This window comes from Tetrahymena thermophila, assembly GCF_000189635.1.
Source record: "Tetrahymena thermophila SB210 genomic scaffold scf_8254686, whole genome shotgun sequence".
Taxonomy (NCBI): domain Eukaryota; phylum Ciliophora; class Oligohymenophorea; order Hymenostomatida; family Tetrahymenidae; genus Tetrahymena; species Tetrahymena thermophila.
Window position 1 is genome coordinate 406503 of NW_002476452.1, and position 20828 is coordinate 427330.

The 20828-nt window shown below is 20.7% G+C and overlaps 6 protein-coding genes across 6 annotated transcripts; 3 read left to right on the forward strand and 3 right to left on the reverse strand. All coding sequences in view use genetic code 6, as the record gives it.

Moving 5' to 3' along the window:
- Positions 1 to 2634: 2634 nt before the first annotated feature.
- TTHERM_000449779 (transmembrane protein, putative) lies at positions 2635 to 2940 on the forward strand (the record flags this gene model as incomplete). The annotated part of the gene is made up of 1 exon (XM_012796939.1): positions 2635 to 2940. One exon carries the CDS (start codon positions 2635 to 2637, stop codon positions 2938 to 2940), a length of 306 nt encoding a protein of 101 aa, XP_012652393.1.
- A 769-nt stretch (positions 2941 to 3709) lies between these two features.
- Positions 3710 to 4039, reverse strand: TTHERM_000449789 (hypothetical protein; the record flags this gene model as incomplete). Its single annotated transcript, XM_012796940.1, has 1 exon — positions 3710 to 4039. The coding sequence occupies one exon, from the start codon at positions 4037 to 4039 to the stop codon at positions 3710 to 3712; it is 330 nt and encodes a 109-aa protein (XP_012652394.1).
- Positions 4040 to 4131: 92 nt separating this feature from the next.
- TTHERM_000449799 (transmembrane protein, putative) lies at positions 4132 to 5287 on the forward strand (the record flags this gene model as incomplete). Its single annotated transcript, XM_012796941.1, has 5 exons — positions 4132 to 4150; positions 4213 to 4345; positions 4407 to 4710; positions 4782 to 5205; positions 5262 to 5287. 5 exons carry the CDS (start codon positions 4132 to 4134, stop codon positions 5285 to 5287), a joined length of 906 nt encoding a protein of 301 aa, XP_012652395.1.
- A 5428-nt stretch (positions 5288 to 10715) lies between these two features.
- TTHERM_00450800 (FHA domain protein) lies at positions 10716 to 12950 on the forward strand (the record flags this gene model as incomplete). The annotated part of the gene is made up of 1 exon (XM_001013376.3): positions 10716 to 12950. The coding sequence occupies one exon, from the start codon at positions 10716 to 10718 to the stop codon at positions 12948 to 12950; it is 2235 nt and encodes a 744-aa protein (XP_001013376.1).
- Positions 12951 to 15415: 2465 nt separating this feature from the next.
- On the reverse strand, positions 15416 to 15877 carry TTHERM_000450809 (transmembrane protein, putative; the record flags this gene model as incomplete). The annotated part of the gene is made up of 1 exon (XM_012796942.1): positions 15416 to 15877. One exon carries the CDS (start codon positions 15875 to 15877, stop codon positions 15416 to 15418), a length of 462 nt encoding a protein of 153 aa, XP_012652396.1.
- A 2282-nt stretch (positions 15878 to 18159) lies between these two features.
- TTHERM_00450810 (ubiquitin-conjugating enzyme) lies at positions 18160 to 18702 on the reverse strand (the record flags this gene model as incomplete). The annotated part of the gene is made up of 1 exon (XM_001013377.2): positions 18160 to 18702. The coding sequence occupies exon 1, from the start codon at positions 18643 to 18645 to the stop codon at positions 18160 to 18162; it is 486 nt and encodes a 161-aa protein (XP_001013377.1). The 5' UTR covers positions 18646 to 18702.
- Positions 18703 to 20828: the final 2126 nt, after the last annotated feature.

Genomic DNA, 20828 nt, shown 5'->3' on the forward strand with positions numbered 1-20828 from the left:
AAATCATAGGAAATATTCAAGCCTTTTCATATAGCATGTTATGAATTTATTAAACATGATATATTTCTTTTAATTTTAAAAACGGCTTGAATTTCACAAACGAAATTCAAAAAAGGAAAAACAATTTAAATCTGGTAGAAAAGAAGTAAAGACGTTAAGATATTTAAAGTTAATCATTATATAAATTGAATTTTTAAGTTGTAACGCAAATCACTAATGGATTTATGTTGTAATCCGTTTGAAGATTCTATTAAGTTAGAAGTACAAAGCTAGCAAGAAATATAAGTTATTAAAATCTATTTAGAGTAATTTATTTTTTTCAGTGAAAATTAATCTAATTACAATCTAACACTAAATGAAGTTAATACATTTAAAATATTTGGTATTATAATTATCAATTCCTTGTAATATATAGTTAAATTAATACATAATATATACTATTTTTAAAATATTATTGAAATTTAATATATTTTTATTTATTTTTCGAGAATATTTTTTATTTCAATTTATAAACAACTTTTCATGATATATTATTTTATTTTAAAAAGCCAGAAATTTTTAATAATAAATATGTATGCATATAATGGATTTATACTTCTATCTCAAATTTCTTTTAATTAATTCGCTCAATTTTTAGGAATATGTTATATTATCTTCAAAGCTTTCTTATATAGATTATTCAGAAAATTTGCAAGTTAAGAATGTAAAGAATTTAATAATTACACTATCAATAACAGTGTAATCATTAATAATTTATGGATATGATTATAGTCATTAAGTATATAAAGTCTATCTATCAATTCAGATATAATTCAGAAAAAGTTGCTTTGTCCCTTTTAAATTGTAATAAAAATAAAATTGCATCTGTCTGTTATATCAAATAATAAAAGCTTATTAATTTTAATACTATTGAAAAATAATAAAATTGTAAACGATAGCTGCGATACTATACTATTCTTTCTAATTTAAACTCAGGCTGTTTGTTCTTTTTGATTTCTTGACTGATATTTTGAATAAATGAATTTTTTTAAACAAAATTTTTGTTATTACTGGTTTTTTATTTAAATGGAGTTATTTGATAGGCTGATTTTTGTTTTTAATAACTTCTGCTAGTTAATGCAATTTAAATGCTGAACTAATTCCTCACTTTAAAGATAAAGATAGATAAATAGATTTATTTTTCAGAATAGTTAGCAGCCTGAGATGATTCACAGACTAGACTAAAAGATTTAATTATTATTATTAATGAATTAAGTTTTTAAGAATCGCTAAGATCATAAATTAACGTGAATAATAATTAAGAAAATAATAAATAATTAGAAAAGCTTGCAAACATTATCTTATTTTTTTTTAATTGAAATTGAATTACAATCAATTAAATAATTTAATAGAAAGAATAGATCTAGATTTATTTTTAAAAAACACACAGTAAATACAAGCTGATAGTTTATTCAAATATTTGTATTTTCTTTAAAATATTACTTTTGATATTACTAAATTAAATCAACCTAATTTTATCACTAATTTGTGAAACGAAAAGAATATTTATCACTGCTTTTATTACTTGCTTACTTTCATTAATATTTTTAGAAGGCATCTTACTGAATTACTTAAAATTAAAATCAATTATAAAAATAAGTTTTTTAATCACTGTAGAGGGTGAATTGATGATACAGTTAGTTATTATCAAGTAATTAATGACTTTAAAAAAAATATATTTAAAATAAAAAGAAAATCAAACAAATAGTTATAGAGTTATATAGATGTAAGAAGCAGGTATTATAGAGGTAAGTATAAAAATAGAATCTAAATTTATAGAAAGAGTGAGCTTGGAAGAACAAAAAATAAAAATTAAAATTGATAAAAACACTAAGAAAGATATCCTTATATAAATTTAATTAAGTAATACTTTCTGAAGTATTTACAAATTATTTTTACATGGCATTATGTTAATATAATTAATAAAAAATTAAGTTAAACAAATATTTAATTTTATTATTTTTTGTGGTTAAATATTTAGTCTTAAAATTGATTGATTGATATCTTTGCAAGGATATCCAAAATTCTCTCCTCTGCAAAAGATTCTCGCTTCTACATAAAAGAAAGAAGGAGAGTGATCGATTTACTTATTTATTTGAGTTTAAAAAAGAAAGAAAGAAATTATGATAAAAGTTAATGAAGTAGTTCTAATATATTCTGATGCAGGTTTATATACCAAATTGATATTTAATAAGAGTATACTCAAAAGTTATAGACATATATTTACAAATAAATAGGTGATTTATTGTTATTTATTATTATTCTCATCATCACAAATCGGATAAATAATTAATTATATGAGTGAGTGAGTGAGTGTTTTGTTGTGTGATGGTTCATTGAAAAAGATATAAATTATAAATATTGCATTAAAGCCAAAATAAATGTCGCTTTTTTATTTTAAATAAAGCGAATTTTTATCTAGGTTAGTGGTGAAATTTTAATTCAAAAGAATTATTTTTTTTAGTAGGATGAGATTTTTAGTAAAATTATCTAGAGAAAATCATTTTATTGAAGAGTTATTAAAAGTAGATTTACTACTCAACAATTAATCTATTTACTTTTCATTGTGAAAGTAAACTACTTTTTGGTATTTTAATGATATCTGTAGTTAGTATATTAAATATATTTTATATAGAGTAGGTGTTTGTTTTGTTAGTTTGCTTGTTTTAATTTGTTTATTGGTTAATCAACATACGGCACATCTATCTTATTCAATAAGCTGGATGGTGCACTGAGTTTATACTTTGCTCAACTTAATTTATAAACGCTTGCGGATAATAGAGCTTTGAGCAGGCATAGTAAGACGAGGGCAAAATAGTTGCTTGTGCTCGTAAATGCGCTTAGCGTTCATAAGCTAAGGATTTGAGTCTTCAAATTCCTACTATTATTTCATCATCATGATGAATTAGTAGGCCAATTCAGGAGATTCAACTGATTGTCTACCTTGTTGAGTGGTGACACCACTGGCTCTTTTTTTATTAGAATTGTGAGGTTTAGTAGAAGTACATCCCATTTTTTGAAGTTAATTTATTTATATTAGTGGTTATTTTGGTTGATTTAAAGGTTATTTTTTATTTTTTTAGTAAATGTATCTATCAATCAGATTTTACTTAAAAATTTTAAAGAAAATAAATATAAACTTCAGAAGAAGCTGTTTTTAATTATTTTGTCAATCGCAGTCTATTTGATTTTTTTTTGTTATTTATTCTTTATGAATACAACCTGCTTTAATTTCTTTTTAAAATGCGCGAGTATCTTGTCTATATCCCACCCACAATGCCTGCCTATCTATTAATAAAATTAATTAATTATTTTACTTAGTCTGCTTTTTCTTATTTTTGAAAAATTAAAAAAAGTAAAGAAGAATAACAAAAGTGATTGAATAATTAAGTAAACAAATAAATATACAAATGCAATTAAATAATTTATTTATTTATCTTGCATTTTAAATGAAATTGCTTACTCCTACTTGATTTTCTTTTAGAAATCACTGATTTCATTACTGATATAAAATCTATAAGGAATAAATCAAAAAATATAAGATCAAATTCTGCGAACCAAAGTAAGTAGAGACAGCTGAACAAAGTCTGTTTAATATTTAGAGGGGCAACAGCAAAATTTTAAGTTTTAATAAAAATATATAAAAGTAATTTAATACAGAGACATCATCTCATCTTACATTAAAGATTATCAATGTTTGATATAGAAAACAGAAATACTTTAATAAATCCTTTTGATAAATTAAATATTGTACATTAACCGAAATCTATTCAAACCGCACATAAGTGTAGAACCTCTACCTATCTATTTAGTTAATTGTCTTAAAATTTTCATTCTAAACTATTGTTTTTTAAAGAGCATTTATTTACTGCATTCTTTTATAAATTTTAATGTATTCTGATATACTATCTATCACATTGAGTTATTTCATTTTAACGTTATACTGATTGATACAAAATTAGAATAAGTGTTTACATTTATCTGAATTATACCATGACATTCATTCATAGTTCGCATAATTTTTATTTCTATAAAAGCATGAATTGTAAAATAATTTGCATGTATAGATCTATTCTTTTTTGAGTGAGTGCAATGTAAAATATAAATTATAGTATGAAATTTTATTTTAAACAAATACTAAACAGTCATTTATTTAAAAACTACAATAGACAGTCAGACAGACAAGAGGTTCATATGTTTTTAATTTTTTTGCATGCAAATTAATATAAATATTTTTAAAAATCTAAAAAATAGTCCTAAACAAAATTTATAAGCTCGAAAGAGGGAGCTAGCAGATTATTAAATTGTATTTTACCAGAAATATTTCAAAAAGTTGTTAACAAATATTTTTTACTAATAAATTAAAGTTAGCAACTTTTAGTTTCAGATTTTGATACTCAACATAAAATTTGTAATTAATATCAATAACAAACAAACAAAGAAAAAAACAATGAATGGATAGGTCTATCAATCTATTAGTGCTAAAGTCTGCCAGCTTTGAGAAACTAAAAATAAATTTTAATTTTTTAGTAATAGCTTATATTTCTATTGCTTCTTATACTAGATGATATTTAGATGGAATAAATCTAGCATTTAAATTATTTAAGCTACTTTTGTCTTTTCTTTGTAAAAATTTAAAATACGGCATCAAAATTTAACAAAGTCAGGCTGGTCAATTTTATTTTTACTATAATGAGAATGATGAAAAGAAAAATTTCTTCTACTTTGATCAATAATTTAAGGTATTTTTTTAGAAATTAATCGAAAAAATGGCACAAAAAATAAAATATTTCTCTGAAGGCTTAGTTTTTGGTAGATTTATTCTGTTTAGGTGTAGTAAGGCTAATTTGTGCATTTCATGCCCTAGAAACTAAGAATTTATTCAAGATAAAAGTAGTAAAAACCTATATCAAGGATTTTAATTTTATGAAGGTAGCCATAGTAATTATTCTTTCAAAATGCTACAAATATTAGAGAATAATTTCATCCTTTCACAGTAAGAAAATTTAAATATTTATATTTACAATGATATTAAAAGTTTGAAATCAAATTTAAAAGGATATTTGTTACTTTCATCAATTATAAATGAACGCACTTTTTAAGTATCTCAAAAGACATCTACTTTAAAGCTATTAAGTATGATCTTAAATTTATCTCCTAATTTAAGTTAAATTTAAACACAAATTAACGGCTTTTTAATATATTTTTTAATTCGAGAGCAGTTTATGCTAAAATAACAATTTTATGAGCAACAAAAGTTTATTTTAATTTCTAACTAATTTGAAAATCTTTGGATATATTTATTTGTATTATGTAAAATTAAAATTGTATTCAAGACTTTTGTTGTTTAAATATTTTAAATAAATGAGGAAAAGAAATAAAAAAAACAAATGAAGGATTGTTGAAATGATGGAAAATCAAGAAATTGCTTTTTATCATTTGATTGAAATAGAAAGAAAATAACTGATTACAAAAAGTATGTTTACTATAAGAAATTGAAACAAAAATCTATATTCAAGTAACCTAAAAATTTATATGCAAAGTGTTAGAAGAAAATTTATATAAAATTAATGAAGAAAGCTAGACATCATTTTAATCATAAATATTATTGTAAATTTAAGTATTTCAATAAAAGACAATATCAGATTCAAGCGTGAAAAGTAATATTTTAGAAGATGTAACTCAAATTTTGTAGAATAAAAATGACTCACAAAATATGTAATACAATTCTATTAAAAAATATATTTATTTCATTTTAGTATAACCAATTTATAATAAATTATTTAATTTAATTAAAATTACATTTTATATCTCAAACTATTTCAAAATTCTTTCGAAAATCATTTTGTTATACTTGCATCTTTACAATGTATAAAACTTGAAATAAATTTTTTTATTTCTTAAAATATTTTTGTGGGAGATTGTTGTTGAAAAATATGTTTCATCCAAAAAAGCAAATGATTAATTAATTTATTATTCTACTTACCTTTAGATTAAATAAAAAATACTTAATTAAGAAAGCCAAACAGGAAAATTTGTTTAGAATCCTAAATATAAATTATTTATTATTATTATTATTATTATTATTTATATATATATTATATGCAGAATTTATACTATTACTTTACATAATTATGCTTTAAGATTTTATAGATTGAAGTATGCTCAATTACATTTACATTAAACTCTCCCTTTGCTAAATCAATTTTTTAAATGATTATAAAAATTCTTTTATTATTTGCTATAAACACTTTTTGCTAGAATTATTAGAATTTTTGATTTTATTTTAAATAAAACCACTCAAAATTTTTAAAAGTTTTATTTTAGGCAAAAAATATTCCTCAATTTAATTTTTGAAATCGTTGTACTGAATTTATTTTTTTATTTCGATTTTATTGAATTTCCTAACTTATATTACAATTTACTCTGTATTTTTTATTGTCACTAGAAAATGAATTATTATTTACAGAGGTTTACTTGCAATCCTTTGGAAAAAAATGGTAACCAAATTTAACATATATTTTTAGAATAAAAATTTTGTTCAGTAAATAAAAATATTAAATTTGTCTGATATCCATGTACCACTTAATTACATTTGATATGATACTCAAAAACAATTCAAATGATGTAAATTATTACTGATCAAAACAATAAAAATCTGATAACTTTTCAAAGGAGAAAATTTTAATAATTTAATTTACCTTATTAGTATTACTCAGTACTCTTATTAATATTAACTATCAGATATTCATTACAAATACACCTCGCTCGAATATTCACTTTATCTTTACATTATTCTTAACATTTCATGCATTTATACTGATTTAAAAATTTTCTATTTTACTACCTAAAAACACCCTAGAAAAAAATTATAATGAATCAATTTTTTTCTTGTAAAAAGAAATTTGTTTACAACTTCCAAAATCTTTGCTAAATGAAGATAATATCAATCATACCAACATGTTTATACAAATAAAATTTATTTTTTTTTAAATAATTATGAAATTTATCAAATAAAATTGCTTATAAAATGTATTTTTTTACAATTTGAAATCATTTAAGCAGATGAGTTTATTTTTTTAATATTATAATATTTGTTTAATAAATTACTCATAAATATTTGAACCAAAATATTCTTCTTTTAATTATTAATTTCAATTTGATAATAAAATAGGAATTTAAATAAGTTGACTAAAAATAAATTCTAAAATATTTTACATTATTTTATAACAATAATAAAAATTAATATTTTTTAGAATATCTTTTTTATAAATGTTTAAAATTTTTCAAAAAATTAATAGGATTAATTTAATTAACTTAATTAATACTATTCAGTACACTAACTATAAATGACACATAATAAAAAAACCTCTCTTGAAATTTACACTTATATTTTCTTTACTCAAACATTTCTTCTATTAATACTGATTAAAAAATTTTTATTTTATAACCTAAAAGCATCTCAGAAAATACTGATACATTTTAGTATTTTATTCTAAAAAGGCATTTATAAACAACTTCTAAAAACTTTGCAAAATATCTAAAATATTAATTAATTATACTAACATATTTATAAAGCAATTATTAAATTTATTATATTAAATTGCAATTATAATATGATTTTTCACAGTCTTAAACAATTTAAATAATGAATTTATGATGTTACAATCCTTAACGAACTTCACACATATACTTAAGCAAAAATATTTTTCCTTTAATAATTTATTTTGATTTGATGATAAAATAAGATTTTGAATAAGTTTATTAAATCTTCATTATATAATATTTTACATTTTTTTATAAATTAATACAAATTGATATTCTTAAAATATGTTTTGTTACTTAAAATTAATTAATACTTTTCAAAATAATAAAATTGAATCATTTAATTGGCTTTATTAATACTATTCAGACATTATCTATTATAAACAATTAATGAAACATAATAAATAAATATACCACTCTTGAATATCTGCATATATATAATTAAATTATTAAAAAAATACGATACATTAAGACTGTTAAAAAAATTTTCGACTTTACTGTGTATAAAGATTTCATATAAAATAGATTCAATTTATTATTTCCATCTCAAAAAAATTTTTTTACAGCTTCTAAAATATTTTCTAAATCTAAATTCAGAATCATATTTAAAAATAAAATTAATTTTATAAAACAATTATGACACTTATTATAATAAATTTATTTTAAGATATACTTTTCTACGTTTTTAAACTATTTAAATAAAGAAAATTGTTATTCATTTATGAATAAATCCTTTATAAACTTTATATATATTTAAACCAATATATTTTATTATTATTTTTTGAATTTGATAATAAAATAGGATTTTAAATATATTTATTAAATTTTCATTCTAAAATAATATTGATTTTTCTCTAATATTAAGTGTTATTTAAAACTAAAAGCTATTTAAAATAATATATCTGAATAATTTAATCAACTTTTATGATAATATTTCATACATTAACTCTTAATGATTCATTATAAATATTCTTCTCTCGAATTCTTCACTTATTTTTTTTATATTATTCAAAAAATCTGATCCATTAATACTGATTTAAAACTTTTCTATTTTATATACTGTCTAAAAAGTTCTTAAAAAACGCTGATTCATTTTCATTTTTCTACTCAATAAAATTTGTTTGCAATTTATAATATCTTTCTCAATTATATATAATATTAATCATGTGAACATATTAATATATGAATATATTTTTATTTTGATATTTTTCAGAATAATTTGCTTTAAAAATGTACTTTTTATACCTCTAAATCATTTAAATAGAAGAGATAGTTTTTTGTTTAAGATACAATTTATATTATATCAAACTACGCATTTCTAATTAAGCGAATATACTTACTTTCTTTTAAGCTTTTTATCTGAATTTATTTATTAAAATGGATAATAAATATGTTTTAAAGATTTTCTTTCTAAAATATTTTAGATTATTTTAAACTTTTGATAAAAAATTATTTTATTTATTTTATGTTATTTTTCATAAAAAATGTTAATGTTTAAGTAAGGTTCATTATTTTATTTTTTAGTTAGGTGAATCATTTTTTATAACTTTATGATCATAATTCTATTTAATAAAAAATGAAACTCTTTCTACCAATGATTAATTAATCAGAAAAATCTTGGATCAAATGATATAGATAAATTTACCGTTGATTAATATTTAGAAGTTATATTTTTTTATAGTTTAATCCAGATTAAAAATAGATAAATGTTTAGATTTATTTTCAAATGGTTCTTTTCTATTTTAATTATTTGTAAATTTAATTTAAAACAATTAAATATTTAAAATTTTTATTTATCAATTTAAAAAGATTATTTATTTTTCTAAACTATTTAAATGGGTTTAATTTTTTCACATTTAATTTAATCAATTTTTTTATTTTAAATTAAATTTGAGAAATTATTTTAAATCTAAAAATAAATTTTTAAGATTGAAAAATTAATTTATTCAAAATATTTTAAATGATAAAATTGAAATTCTAAATTTAAATTAATTCATAATTTTTTTTATAAAAAAAATCTATCTTCTAAAATAAAATAGTAAAAATATTTATTTTAAACTGGATAAAATTATATTATTTTTTCCAAATTTTACACTTCTTGTTTTAAATAAATATAAAAAGCTGATTTTGTAAAAGTTTTTGCTTATTATTTTATTAAATAAAATTCATTTTAAAACTTGTCATTTAAATTATGTTTAAATTAGAAAGATTAATTTGCTAGAATAGTCTTACTTTACTAGTATTTATAGTTATTATCTGTTTGAAATACAGTACTTATTTTTTAGAAAGCATAAATTAAATTAAAATAATTTCTTTATTAACTAGAATTTCTAATCAATATTATAAATTTTTGTAGAAATTAATAAATGATTAAATTTTATAGATAATAAAATGATAAATTAAAAATATTTAAGTGCATTTAATATGTTTAACTATTAATTTGAGCAAAAAATAGTATGTAAGTTAAATAAAAATATTTAACCTTAGATTTTGGTAAAACAAGATTACTTAGCTTAAACCAAAAACTTATTTTAGAATAATTTTGAAGGGAATAAAAAATATTAATTTTTATTAATAATCCTACATATGAAGAGTTTGAGAAATATAGCTCAAAGCCAAATGCCACAAACAATGATATTAATTAGGATGATAGCATTAATTTGTAAATTTTGCGAGTCAGTGACTGTATAAAATCGATAAGGATTTATGAATTTTTTTGTATTTCAATTTACTCAAGTTAAAATAAAAGAAAGATAGAAAAGAATCATAAAAACTGAGTTGCGGTCTCTGTGTGTGTGTGCTTGATTAATCAATTAGATAATTAAATAAAAGAACATTAATAATCAGTATCATCAGTGCATAACATTAATATTATTAAGTAAAAGTGAAAGTTAAACAAAATAGGTTTATTTTAATATTTTAAGTAATTAATATTAGGATAGTAATTTAGTTAGTTACCTTTAGTTTAAGTAAATACATATTGGCTTCCAAGTAAAATTACTCATAGGCGCAGCAATTCGCATAGCAAAATCAATTATTTAAATTAAGATTTGTTTGATTTAGCTTTTTGAGCTTGATTTGTTGCAATTACAACCATTCAATCAAATAAATATTGCCTTAGTTTATAGTTTATGGGAAATTGCTAATAGATTTAAAATCTTCAAGAAAATGAATTAAAAACTACACAAAAAGAGACAGGTATCTATATTGCAGTCAAAATATGGTCGAAAAAAAGTAATGAGCTCTTCAATTATGAAGCTAGGACCTATAAGGAATTAAAATACGACTTGTTAAAGTAAGAAACTCTTCCTAAGTAGCTAAGACATTTATTTTGGAGAAATCAAGATGATGGATTAATGCTATTTAATCCTAATAAGAATATTTCTGTAAGTAACGATAAGCAAGAGAGATCTTTTCTAAGTAAATGGGTAAATCTAAGCTCTCTTGACCGTTAAAATGGCATTGAAATTTAAGTGAATGATGTTTATAAATTTGGCAATACGCTTTTGAAGGTGAAAGATATTTATTTTTCTAATCACCAGCAGAAGTTTAGGAATTCTTTTGATGCAGGAAGCAACTACAATTGTGGATGTAATTCCAAGAAAAATACTTTAATCATAGGAAATTGCTCTGATTAATAGCAGCAATATTCAAAATTATTGTCTGATAAATCATGCTAAAAATAATTAAGCTAAATAAGTAATAATAATAATGGAAAATGCCAGCGCTGTTAGAACGGCTGTTAGGGAAATAATTGGACAGTTATGCAAAAGGCAACGACTATGATGCTTAGCTCCAAGTATTAGGGAACAGAAGAATGCAACGATGATTTGGATTAAAGCTATTTTGATAATAACTGTGAAAATTAGGTAGCAGTAAACACTGAAAAATAAGCTTGCAACTAAAATTGTTGCAATAACGCAAAAAGATCTAAAAAATCTCTCTGTCATAACCAAGGAGAGCCTTTGAGATAGTGTAAAATATGTCTTTAAACAGAAGATGAAGAAAAATTAAATGATTCTTTTTCATAATCTCTTTAAAAACAAAATGATGAGTTAGAGAATAAAGATCATAGTTTTACTTTGCACTAGTCTAATATCAAAGAACATCAAAATTGCCACAACCATTCATTTTATAGTACTTAATATACTTTCAATAATAATCCTCTTATAAGTATTTGTGGTTGCTAAGGATCTATGAAATATGTTCACTTAAAATGTCTTTAGACTTGGGTAAAGAGCAAATAGTTGCTGAATGATTCCTTTAGCAGTAAATACTGCGAGTATTATTCTCACAAGGCAATGATATGTGAGCTTTGTAAGAAGAATTATCCATTGAAAATAAATATAAATGGCAAAAAAGTCTTCCTTCTTCAAATGGAAGAATAGAACGAGGAAGAAGGCACTAAGATTATATATCCCGCCAGCACTGGATCTCGCTAAGATTCAAATGTAAACTAAGCTGTCATTTCTATGCGTTAAAATAGTCAAGAGAATATCTTGCAAATTGATAATGAAGACGATGATAACATTGCTGATTAAGATGAATCACCATTTGAAGGACATGACAACAACGAAAATGAAAGCATTTAAAGCAGCGAGGATGAAGGAGATGATTAAAATAGCCAAAACTCTGAAGGAGATGAAGAAGAGTAAAATGAAGACCAAGAAGAAGAGGAATAAAAAACAGACTGGGAAAATTTAACAAATCAAAAGAAAAGAGAGAAGAAAAAGAAAACGAAAAGATTTGATAACTATGTCATATTCGAAATTTCTAATTCTTAAAATACTTCATTAAATGGTCTGATAATACTTAATTTATAAAAAACCTACGAAAATAAAGCAAATCTAAACAAAACATACAGCTCTGATCAAAATAAAAATAGCTCAGTATTAAAAACTATTTTCACTCTTGGAAGATAAAATTCATGTGATATTAAAATTAATGATATAACAGTAAGCCGCTTTCATGCAGAACTAAAAGTTAACTATGAAAAAGGTAGAATATTTTTGAAAGACACAAACTCTAAATTTGGAACTTTAATTAAGCTTAGAAAGGAGCTTGTAATTAATAAAAAATTGGATGGAGTCTAAATATAAATAAATAATGTGTGCTTAGAATTTTGTATTGGATAAGATCCATAGTAGGAATTTTATAATTAACAATATACAAATAAACAAGGGAAGGAAAAAGACTCCAGAGCGACAATATGCTAGTTCTCTACTTGCTTCAAAACCAATAATACCAGCAAACCTGACTACGAAATCAATATTCAAGATGCTAGTTTTAAATTTAGGGATTAAGAATACAGTCCAATCGAGTAGCTACATGATTTAAATCCCTTAGAGTTATCATATTAAAATTGACCAGTACTAACTTATTAACACACTTCTATTAATCAACAGTCCAATTAATCAATCAATTAATAACTAATCATCAATCAACCAATCAGTCTTTCTATCTGTGATCTTAGCCAGTATTTTCAAATTAATCTCTATTTATTCTACCATGAATAATAAATAAAAGCTTCCAGTAAAAATAATCAAGAAAATATAAAAAAAATACAATAAAAGAAGATATCAATATATAATTCTACTTTTAATTAATTTCAAAATGTAAAATAAACCATTAATAAAGAAATATTTTAATAATAAAAAAAATGATCTAATTTCTATTTATCCACATTTAATTCAAAGTATAAACAAGTATAATTTTTTTTTTCTAAGCCAAAAATATTTACATAAATCTAATAATATTAAAATTAATAATATGATATCAAAAATTACTAAGTCTTTATAAATTAATACTGATATTTAAATTTAATTTAAGTGAATCCTATCTATTTACAACTATTCAGTTTATGTATAAATTACAATTTATTCAATTTAATGATTTTTAAGTTTATTTTTTCATGAAATATAAAATTAATAACTAAAATTATATTTTACAATTTATTTATTCTTGATTTTATTAATATCTTAAAAATAATCTTCAATCATAAACAAAAAAATATTATTATTCAAATTTATAAGAATTTTGAAAAAAAAATTTATTTATTATTCAATCTATTATAGATTTTTAAATTGTTTATTAAATTAAACTTATTTCAACTAATTAATAGAATGAGTTTTAAGCTTATGAAAAGGTATTTTGATTTTATAAGGAGAACTTTATTGAAATTAGTAAATTATAATACATGCTACTCTATTGCCTCAGATATAATATAAAAAAGTAGTTAGTTCCCAATTTAGTAAGTATTTTTTAATATCCAAAAAATTTAATTTTTAGACCTTAAACCTGAGGGGGTTTATTGAAGGGAATATAGTAATAGAGTATTCATATTTTTATAAATAAAAGACTTTTCAAAAAATACTTTATTTTTTGAAACAAAGTGAAATATTCTAATTAATAAAAAGAAAGGTTTTTGATAGATATTCTAAAATTGATCTATTTTTTAAAATTTGAATAGTGCCTTACTTATCAAGATTAGAGATTAAGAAAATCTGTTATATTGTAATTTTAAGACCAATCACTAAAGAAATAAAAATATTTTTAGTAACCCTTTGTAGTAAGCTATTTCATTTATTTAGTTTAAAGCTTAATATTATTTAATTAATTTATACTAATAATAAAATGAATTATTATGAATTAAATTTTAAATGAATGAATTGTAATTAGTTTCTTTAAAAATTCTTCAACAAAGAAACATAGAGATAACATTTATATTTTATAAACATTTGAATACTAAGTATTAATATTTAATATTTTCCCCATCCATCCATAAATTATTATCTACAAATTTATAATTGTTTTTAAACATTTAAAATATATTACTCTGGTTCAAATTTTTATTCTTGACCTATACTACATCTCAAACAGGAATTAGGATTTTAATTATGAATGAATGTGCACACTTTTTCTATGAGAAGGACAAAAGTTTTATTATTATAGTTACTAGAATTCCAATAGTTATAGTAATCTAAAGAAAATTTGCCATTTTCATCTATATTACATTGGTAAGGTAGTGGTGAAATAAACTTCAGGTCTTACCTTTGGAAAATATTTAATAAATTAGAATTCATTCAGCTTTGTAAATTCCATTTTTGTGAATTGTATTTTTTTCACCCTCTTTTCATTAAAAATTAATTTAAAACAATTATATAAAATAATATTTTGTATTTTTATTATACTTTAATAGACTTATTTTAATAATGCAATAATACAGAATAACTCCATCACCATTTTTATATTCAATTACTTATATCAAATTACTCATTTAAAATTATCTTTTCTATTTATTCCATAAATGAGATATTTGATATTTTAGAGCAGTTTCACAGTCTTGGTCATCTTAAAAGTCTGGGAATTTTGCTTTTTATAGAGCTTTTCAAATCTATTGAGGAATCAGTTTATTTACATAAAGCATATATTACTTAGAGCTCTGTTGAAATAGGAAAAGTGAAGTCTGAGTTTGTTTTTTTAAGAAATGGTTTAGATTTAAAAAAATTGAAAATTAGATTTCTTAATTAAAGAAAAAACAGAAGAAAAAAAAGTAAAAGTAGTATCACTTAAAAAAAGAGTGGGACTATCTTAAAATAATAACCATATTAAAAAGAACTAAAAAAAACCAAGACCAATAAGAGTTTAAATAATAAAAATTGAGAGACAACCATATTTGGGATGGTTATTTAAGGAGAGAAGTAATCCTTTCAAGAAGGTACGAGCTAAATTATACATAAATTATATTCAAAAATAATACATTGATATGCAGAGAGTTGATTAGTATTAAAAATCAATATTATAGATTGATTAAGAGCTCACTTTATCGCATTCACCTCAAGAATGCATTAAAAAGTTCTAAGATTTAGGATTGCTTAATCATGTACCTTTCAGTGAAAATTAAGTATCTAGTTCGAAAATAAATGAGTATAATTAACAATAAAAATCGAGTTTATGGCTGAAAGTATGTTGCTTAAAGTGTCAAAATATGAAAAGTATTAGATATGACTCTATATTTTGATAAAAAATTCCTCATTGCTTGCTTTCTTCGTTTATTTTATTCTTTCTCCAAAAATCTCTCAACAACTTATGCATAGAATATGGCATAATGTGATATCAGTACTGTTAAAGATTTTTGAATCAGCACAATTTTAAAAAATATTATTTTAATATAACTCTTTAAAAAATTCACTAATTATAAAGAGTAATCACTTTAAAAAATAAAAGCTAATACAAATACGAAAAATTCTTATGTAGGATTTTTTAAAAATTTGAAAATAAGGTAATCTATCATAGAAATACGTGTAAATTTGAAAAAATTGGTTACTATTAAACTGGTTGAATTGAGAATGTTAGAAATTGTTATAAAATATTATGATCTGGTGTTTATTTCTTTATCCTGAGCGCTTCCTGGAAGACTAAGCTTCAAATTATTTCTAAAATGGTACACAATTTTTAATTTTTACTCCAGTTAGTATCTAATTTACCTTTAAGATTAGATTTAAGATTTCCATGCTTCTGAAATATTTTTTAAATGTTATACAGGGTATTTATATGAGGATATTAATCAAGATCTACTTTCTATAAAGATTTAAATATCTCCTTTACTGATTAGTCTATTTCAAGATATCCTTATATCATTATTCTTAACTCTTTTGGGATTTAAATTTTAATAATTTCTTATTTAAATTGCTTATTTAAAGAAAATTTTATCTGCTAATTATTTAATTAAGTAGTCGTTAATATTTGAATTTAAAAATTAATATTATTTAAGCTGTAAATATTTATTATATAAATACATTTTATTTAACATATATCTCAGCCAAAAAAGTGTATTCAGCTTAATTCTTTTTTACATAAAGTATTAATAAAGTGAAATAAGATCAACAATAATTGATTGTTATAAAACAAATAAGACAATAAGAATAATTAAGTAAAGCATAAATATATATTTATTGTAAGAATTTTAAAGTGAGCTGAAAAAAGCTTAAGCAATTAAATAGTAGAGTAAGACTCAATAATTATTTTGGATATTAATTACGATTTGATTTATCAACTATTACATAAGCAAGTAGAAAAAAAATAAGAGGAAGAAATAAATTAATAAAAACAACAAAAATAAAAAAAATATTCATCTATTTAAGAAATTCAATCTTCATATATATATTTAAGAATAATTATTAATTTAATATTTAAATAAATAATAATATATATTTTTAAATTAAATTTTTAATTTTTGAATGAATCTGAAAATTATTTTTATATGTAATAATTAAACAAGCGTTGTTTGAGTAAACTTTTAAATACTTTCAAAATTAATCTAAAATTAAAAAATAATATTTTCAAAATCAAGTTCGTAAAATTAAAAAGTAGAACTATTTTTTCTGCATTTTAACATAGATTATGTATTAAAATTATTCATTAATTGCTTTCTAGATTCATTTTATTTTATTTAGTAAAATGTAGGATGCTTAACTAAGAATATCAAAAAATCAATAAAAATGATTTTAACATTTATTTTGAGTAAAAATATAATTAAATTGAAATAAAATATTTTTTATAATTATTTAATTAAGAAAGTTTTATAATTTAAACCCATATATTATCCAAAAAATTTAATTTTCGGACTTTAAACCCTAGGGGGTTTATCTTAGAGAATAGAGTAATAAATAGAGTATTTTTATTTTTATGAATAAAACACTTTTAATTTAAAATAATAAAAAACACTTTTATTTTTGAAGAATAGTGAAATATTCTAATTAAATTAAAAAAAAAGAAAGATTTTTGATTAGTATTCTAAAATTGATCTATTTTATATAATCTTAAATAGTATCTTACTTATCAATATTAGAGTTTAAGAAAATCCTTCCTATTATAGAAGAAAAGCTTAAAAATTCTAAGATCAGTCACTAAAGAAACAAACAAGTTTTTAACAAATATTTAGTAGATTCTTAAAATGATTAATAGTTTTAATTGTTTTTAAAACTAAAGCTATTTTAAAACTTATGCACTTAAAATAAAATATTAAAGTATTTTAAAATAATTTTCAAAATGAATATAATAATTTTTAGAATCATTTTAAACTAAAAAATTTACAATTCATTTGTATATTTATATTACTTAAACGGTTACAAAATTTTTTTTATTTTATATTAGACAGAAATTTCTCATTATCGCAATTAAATTTATCAAAATATTTTATTTATTTAAATGATTAAAGAAAAATAGTAAAACATACCAATCGATAAAATCTAAAGTATTATGAAATTTTATATAAAATAATATAAACTGTTTTTATTCAAATTAATTTATATTTATAAAATAAATTAATTTCTTTTCACATAAAATATGGTAATCATAAATTATTATTCTTATTGCAAAATAAATAAAAATTATTTCACTTATTTAGTATGAAGTTTAATATTATTTAATTAATTTGTATTAAAAATAAAATGAATTATTATGAACTAAAATTTAAATGGGTTAGTTGTAATAAATTTCTTTAAAAATTCTTCAGCATAAAGATGGCATATATAATATATTTATTTGAATACTAAATATTAATATTTAATATTTTCATCCATCTAAAAATGCTTACCTACAAACTAATGCTTACTTTTATACATTTTAAATATATTACTATTTATTACTTTATTCTTCTTTACCTATACTATATCTCAAACAACTTTCATTGTTTTAATTATGAATGAGTGTGCACAAATTTTCTATGAGAATGACAAAAGATTTTTTATTATACGTAGAAGAATCCCAATCATTATAGTAATCTAAACAAATTTTACCATTTTCATCTATATTACTATGGTAAGGTAATGGCGAAATAAACTTTCCTTCAGGTCTAACCTCTGGAAAATCTTTAGTAAATTAGAATTCAGCTTTGTAAATTCCATTTTAGTGAATTGTATTACTTTCACCATAAATGAGGACATTAAGCTTTGTTGGATCTTTTTTATTTTCCTCAACACTGAAAGAGCTGCCTTCTATTTCACACTAATGAGTAATGCACTTAAGAAATTCTTGTTAAACAATATTTTAAACTTCCATTTGTTTTTCTTAAATTTTTTATTGATTAATTTTTTGATAATTATTCTTAATTTTTTTTAAAGATGTATTTGAAATTTGAAGAATTCTTAAAAGCAATATATTAAAAGTTTTGGTAGTTTCTAATAATTTTGAAATACAATTTATTTTTATTATTACTAAATACTTAGTATACTTGGTGATGGTAATGCCATAATAATTAAATAGAATAATTAAAAATAAAATAATTTTAATATTTTTTGAGTATTACTGAATTTATTTACAAAAAAATCTAAATATTTTAGGATATATTTACAGAAGAATTGTATATATTTTTAAATAAAAATAAATGTTTTCTTTTAGTAATGCAATAATATAGAATATCTTTATCAAAATATTTTGGCGACTCAATAAATTAAACACTTTGTCAAATTTTATACATTTAAAAAGAAAATATTTATTTTAATTATTTTATTTATTTGTAATTAAAATAGAATAAGTTTTGTAATAGAAGATTAAATTTAGATAATAAAAGACTTTTATTAATTTTTTGTTTAATTAATTATGTATTTTTCTTAACTGCGTCATTAAAATACCCTAAATTAAATGAATGCTGTGCAAACTTCTCTTTTTTTCTACTTATCTCTAACATTTTAAATATTCTTATCTTTAAATTATAAAAATATTCTAAGTAATTACATTTATACATTCTCAGGGCTCTATAATTTACACATTTAAGCTAATTTAACAGAATTTATAACTTATTTGTTAACTTTTTGTAAGTTATTTTTATAACCCAAAAATATTTGTATTCAAGAAAATTTAAATCTATATAGATAGTATTTAATTTACTGCTAAAAATTCAATTGATCAACTATAAATTTTGGGCTTTTATCTTTTATTTATTGTATCTTTCTTTTTAAGTAATATTCTAACAAATCATTTATGAAATCATTAATAGTCTTAAGTCTTTTTTTTGATTGAAATAACAAAAATTATAAAGCTTTTTAAGATATAATCATAGAGTGTTATACTAAATCAGAAAGCATAAATCAAAATGGTTCTATCTATTTATAATTTTATAAGAAATTTTTTAAAACCATAACATTTTTATATAACTTTTGCTTTTTTATCATTGATCTATTTTTAGAGAAGATAAAAGAAAAAAAAGTAGATTTTATGGAAGGGCTTTATAAATTTAGGAAATACTTGCTACATAAATGCAGCTCTCTAGCTGTTGAGATAAATCAATATTATTAACTCTAATTTTTTAGATTAGTAATAATCATGGTTAGCAAATTAGCTTAAATAGCTTTTTAAAATGATTGATGAAAGTGAGTAAGTAGAAGAATAGCTTAAAAAACTTCACTCAATATCTTAATAACATTAGATTCATGAACTTAAAGGAGGTGATAGCTATTAAATATTATTTACATTTTTAAGGACCATTAATAGTGATATTAATAAAAGATGCTTTGCCTTAGGATAAAAAAATGTGCTAAATAATTTTGAAAGGCATATATCGATTGTGTCATTAGATGGTTATTAATGTTAATAATGCCATTAATTTTGATAAAAAGAAAAGAATTAAATAGAAATAATTGAAGAAAAAAATTTCAGCATTGATATTCATAACTTTAATGATCTTCATAAATTATAATCTATCTAATAAGAGAGTGAAATGATAAATTTTTGTTAAAATTGCAACTCTTAAACAAAATTTAAGACAAACAAAGTCATTAAAAATCTCCCGCAGTTCATAGTTGTTAAATTTTCAGAATAAAATTTACAAAATCTAAGCCAATCTTAATGTAAAAAAGAGATATTCCTTCAAGGGAGTGCTCACCCTTATAAAATTATAGGTTACTGTAGTTATACAGGCAGCCATTATACATATACTGCTAACTATGATGATGTTTGGATACAATTTAATGACAGGAGAGTTTAAATTGAGTAAAAAGGATTTCAAAGAATATACTATTTACTATTAATGAGGGTTTTAAATGAACTAATGAATGAATGGTTCAACATAATAAATAGATTAAATAGTAGCAATAAAAAAGACAAAATAAATAAATAAATAATTTTTTATAATAACAAATTTTAATTTGAACTTAATTATTGTATGAATTTTATGTATTAATCAGATACATTCTCATAAATATAAAAATAATTAGAATATACATAAATACCAACTTTAATTAATT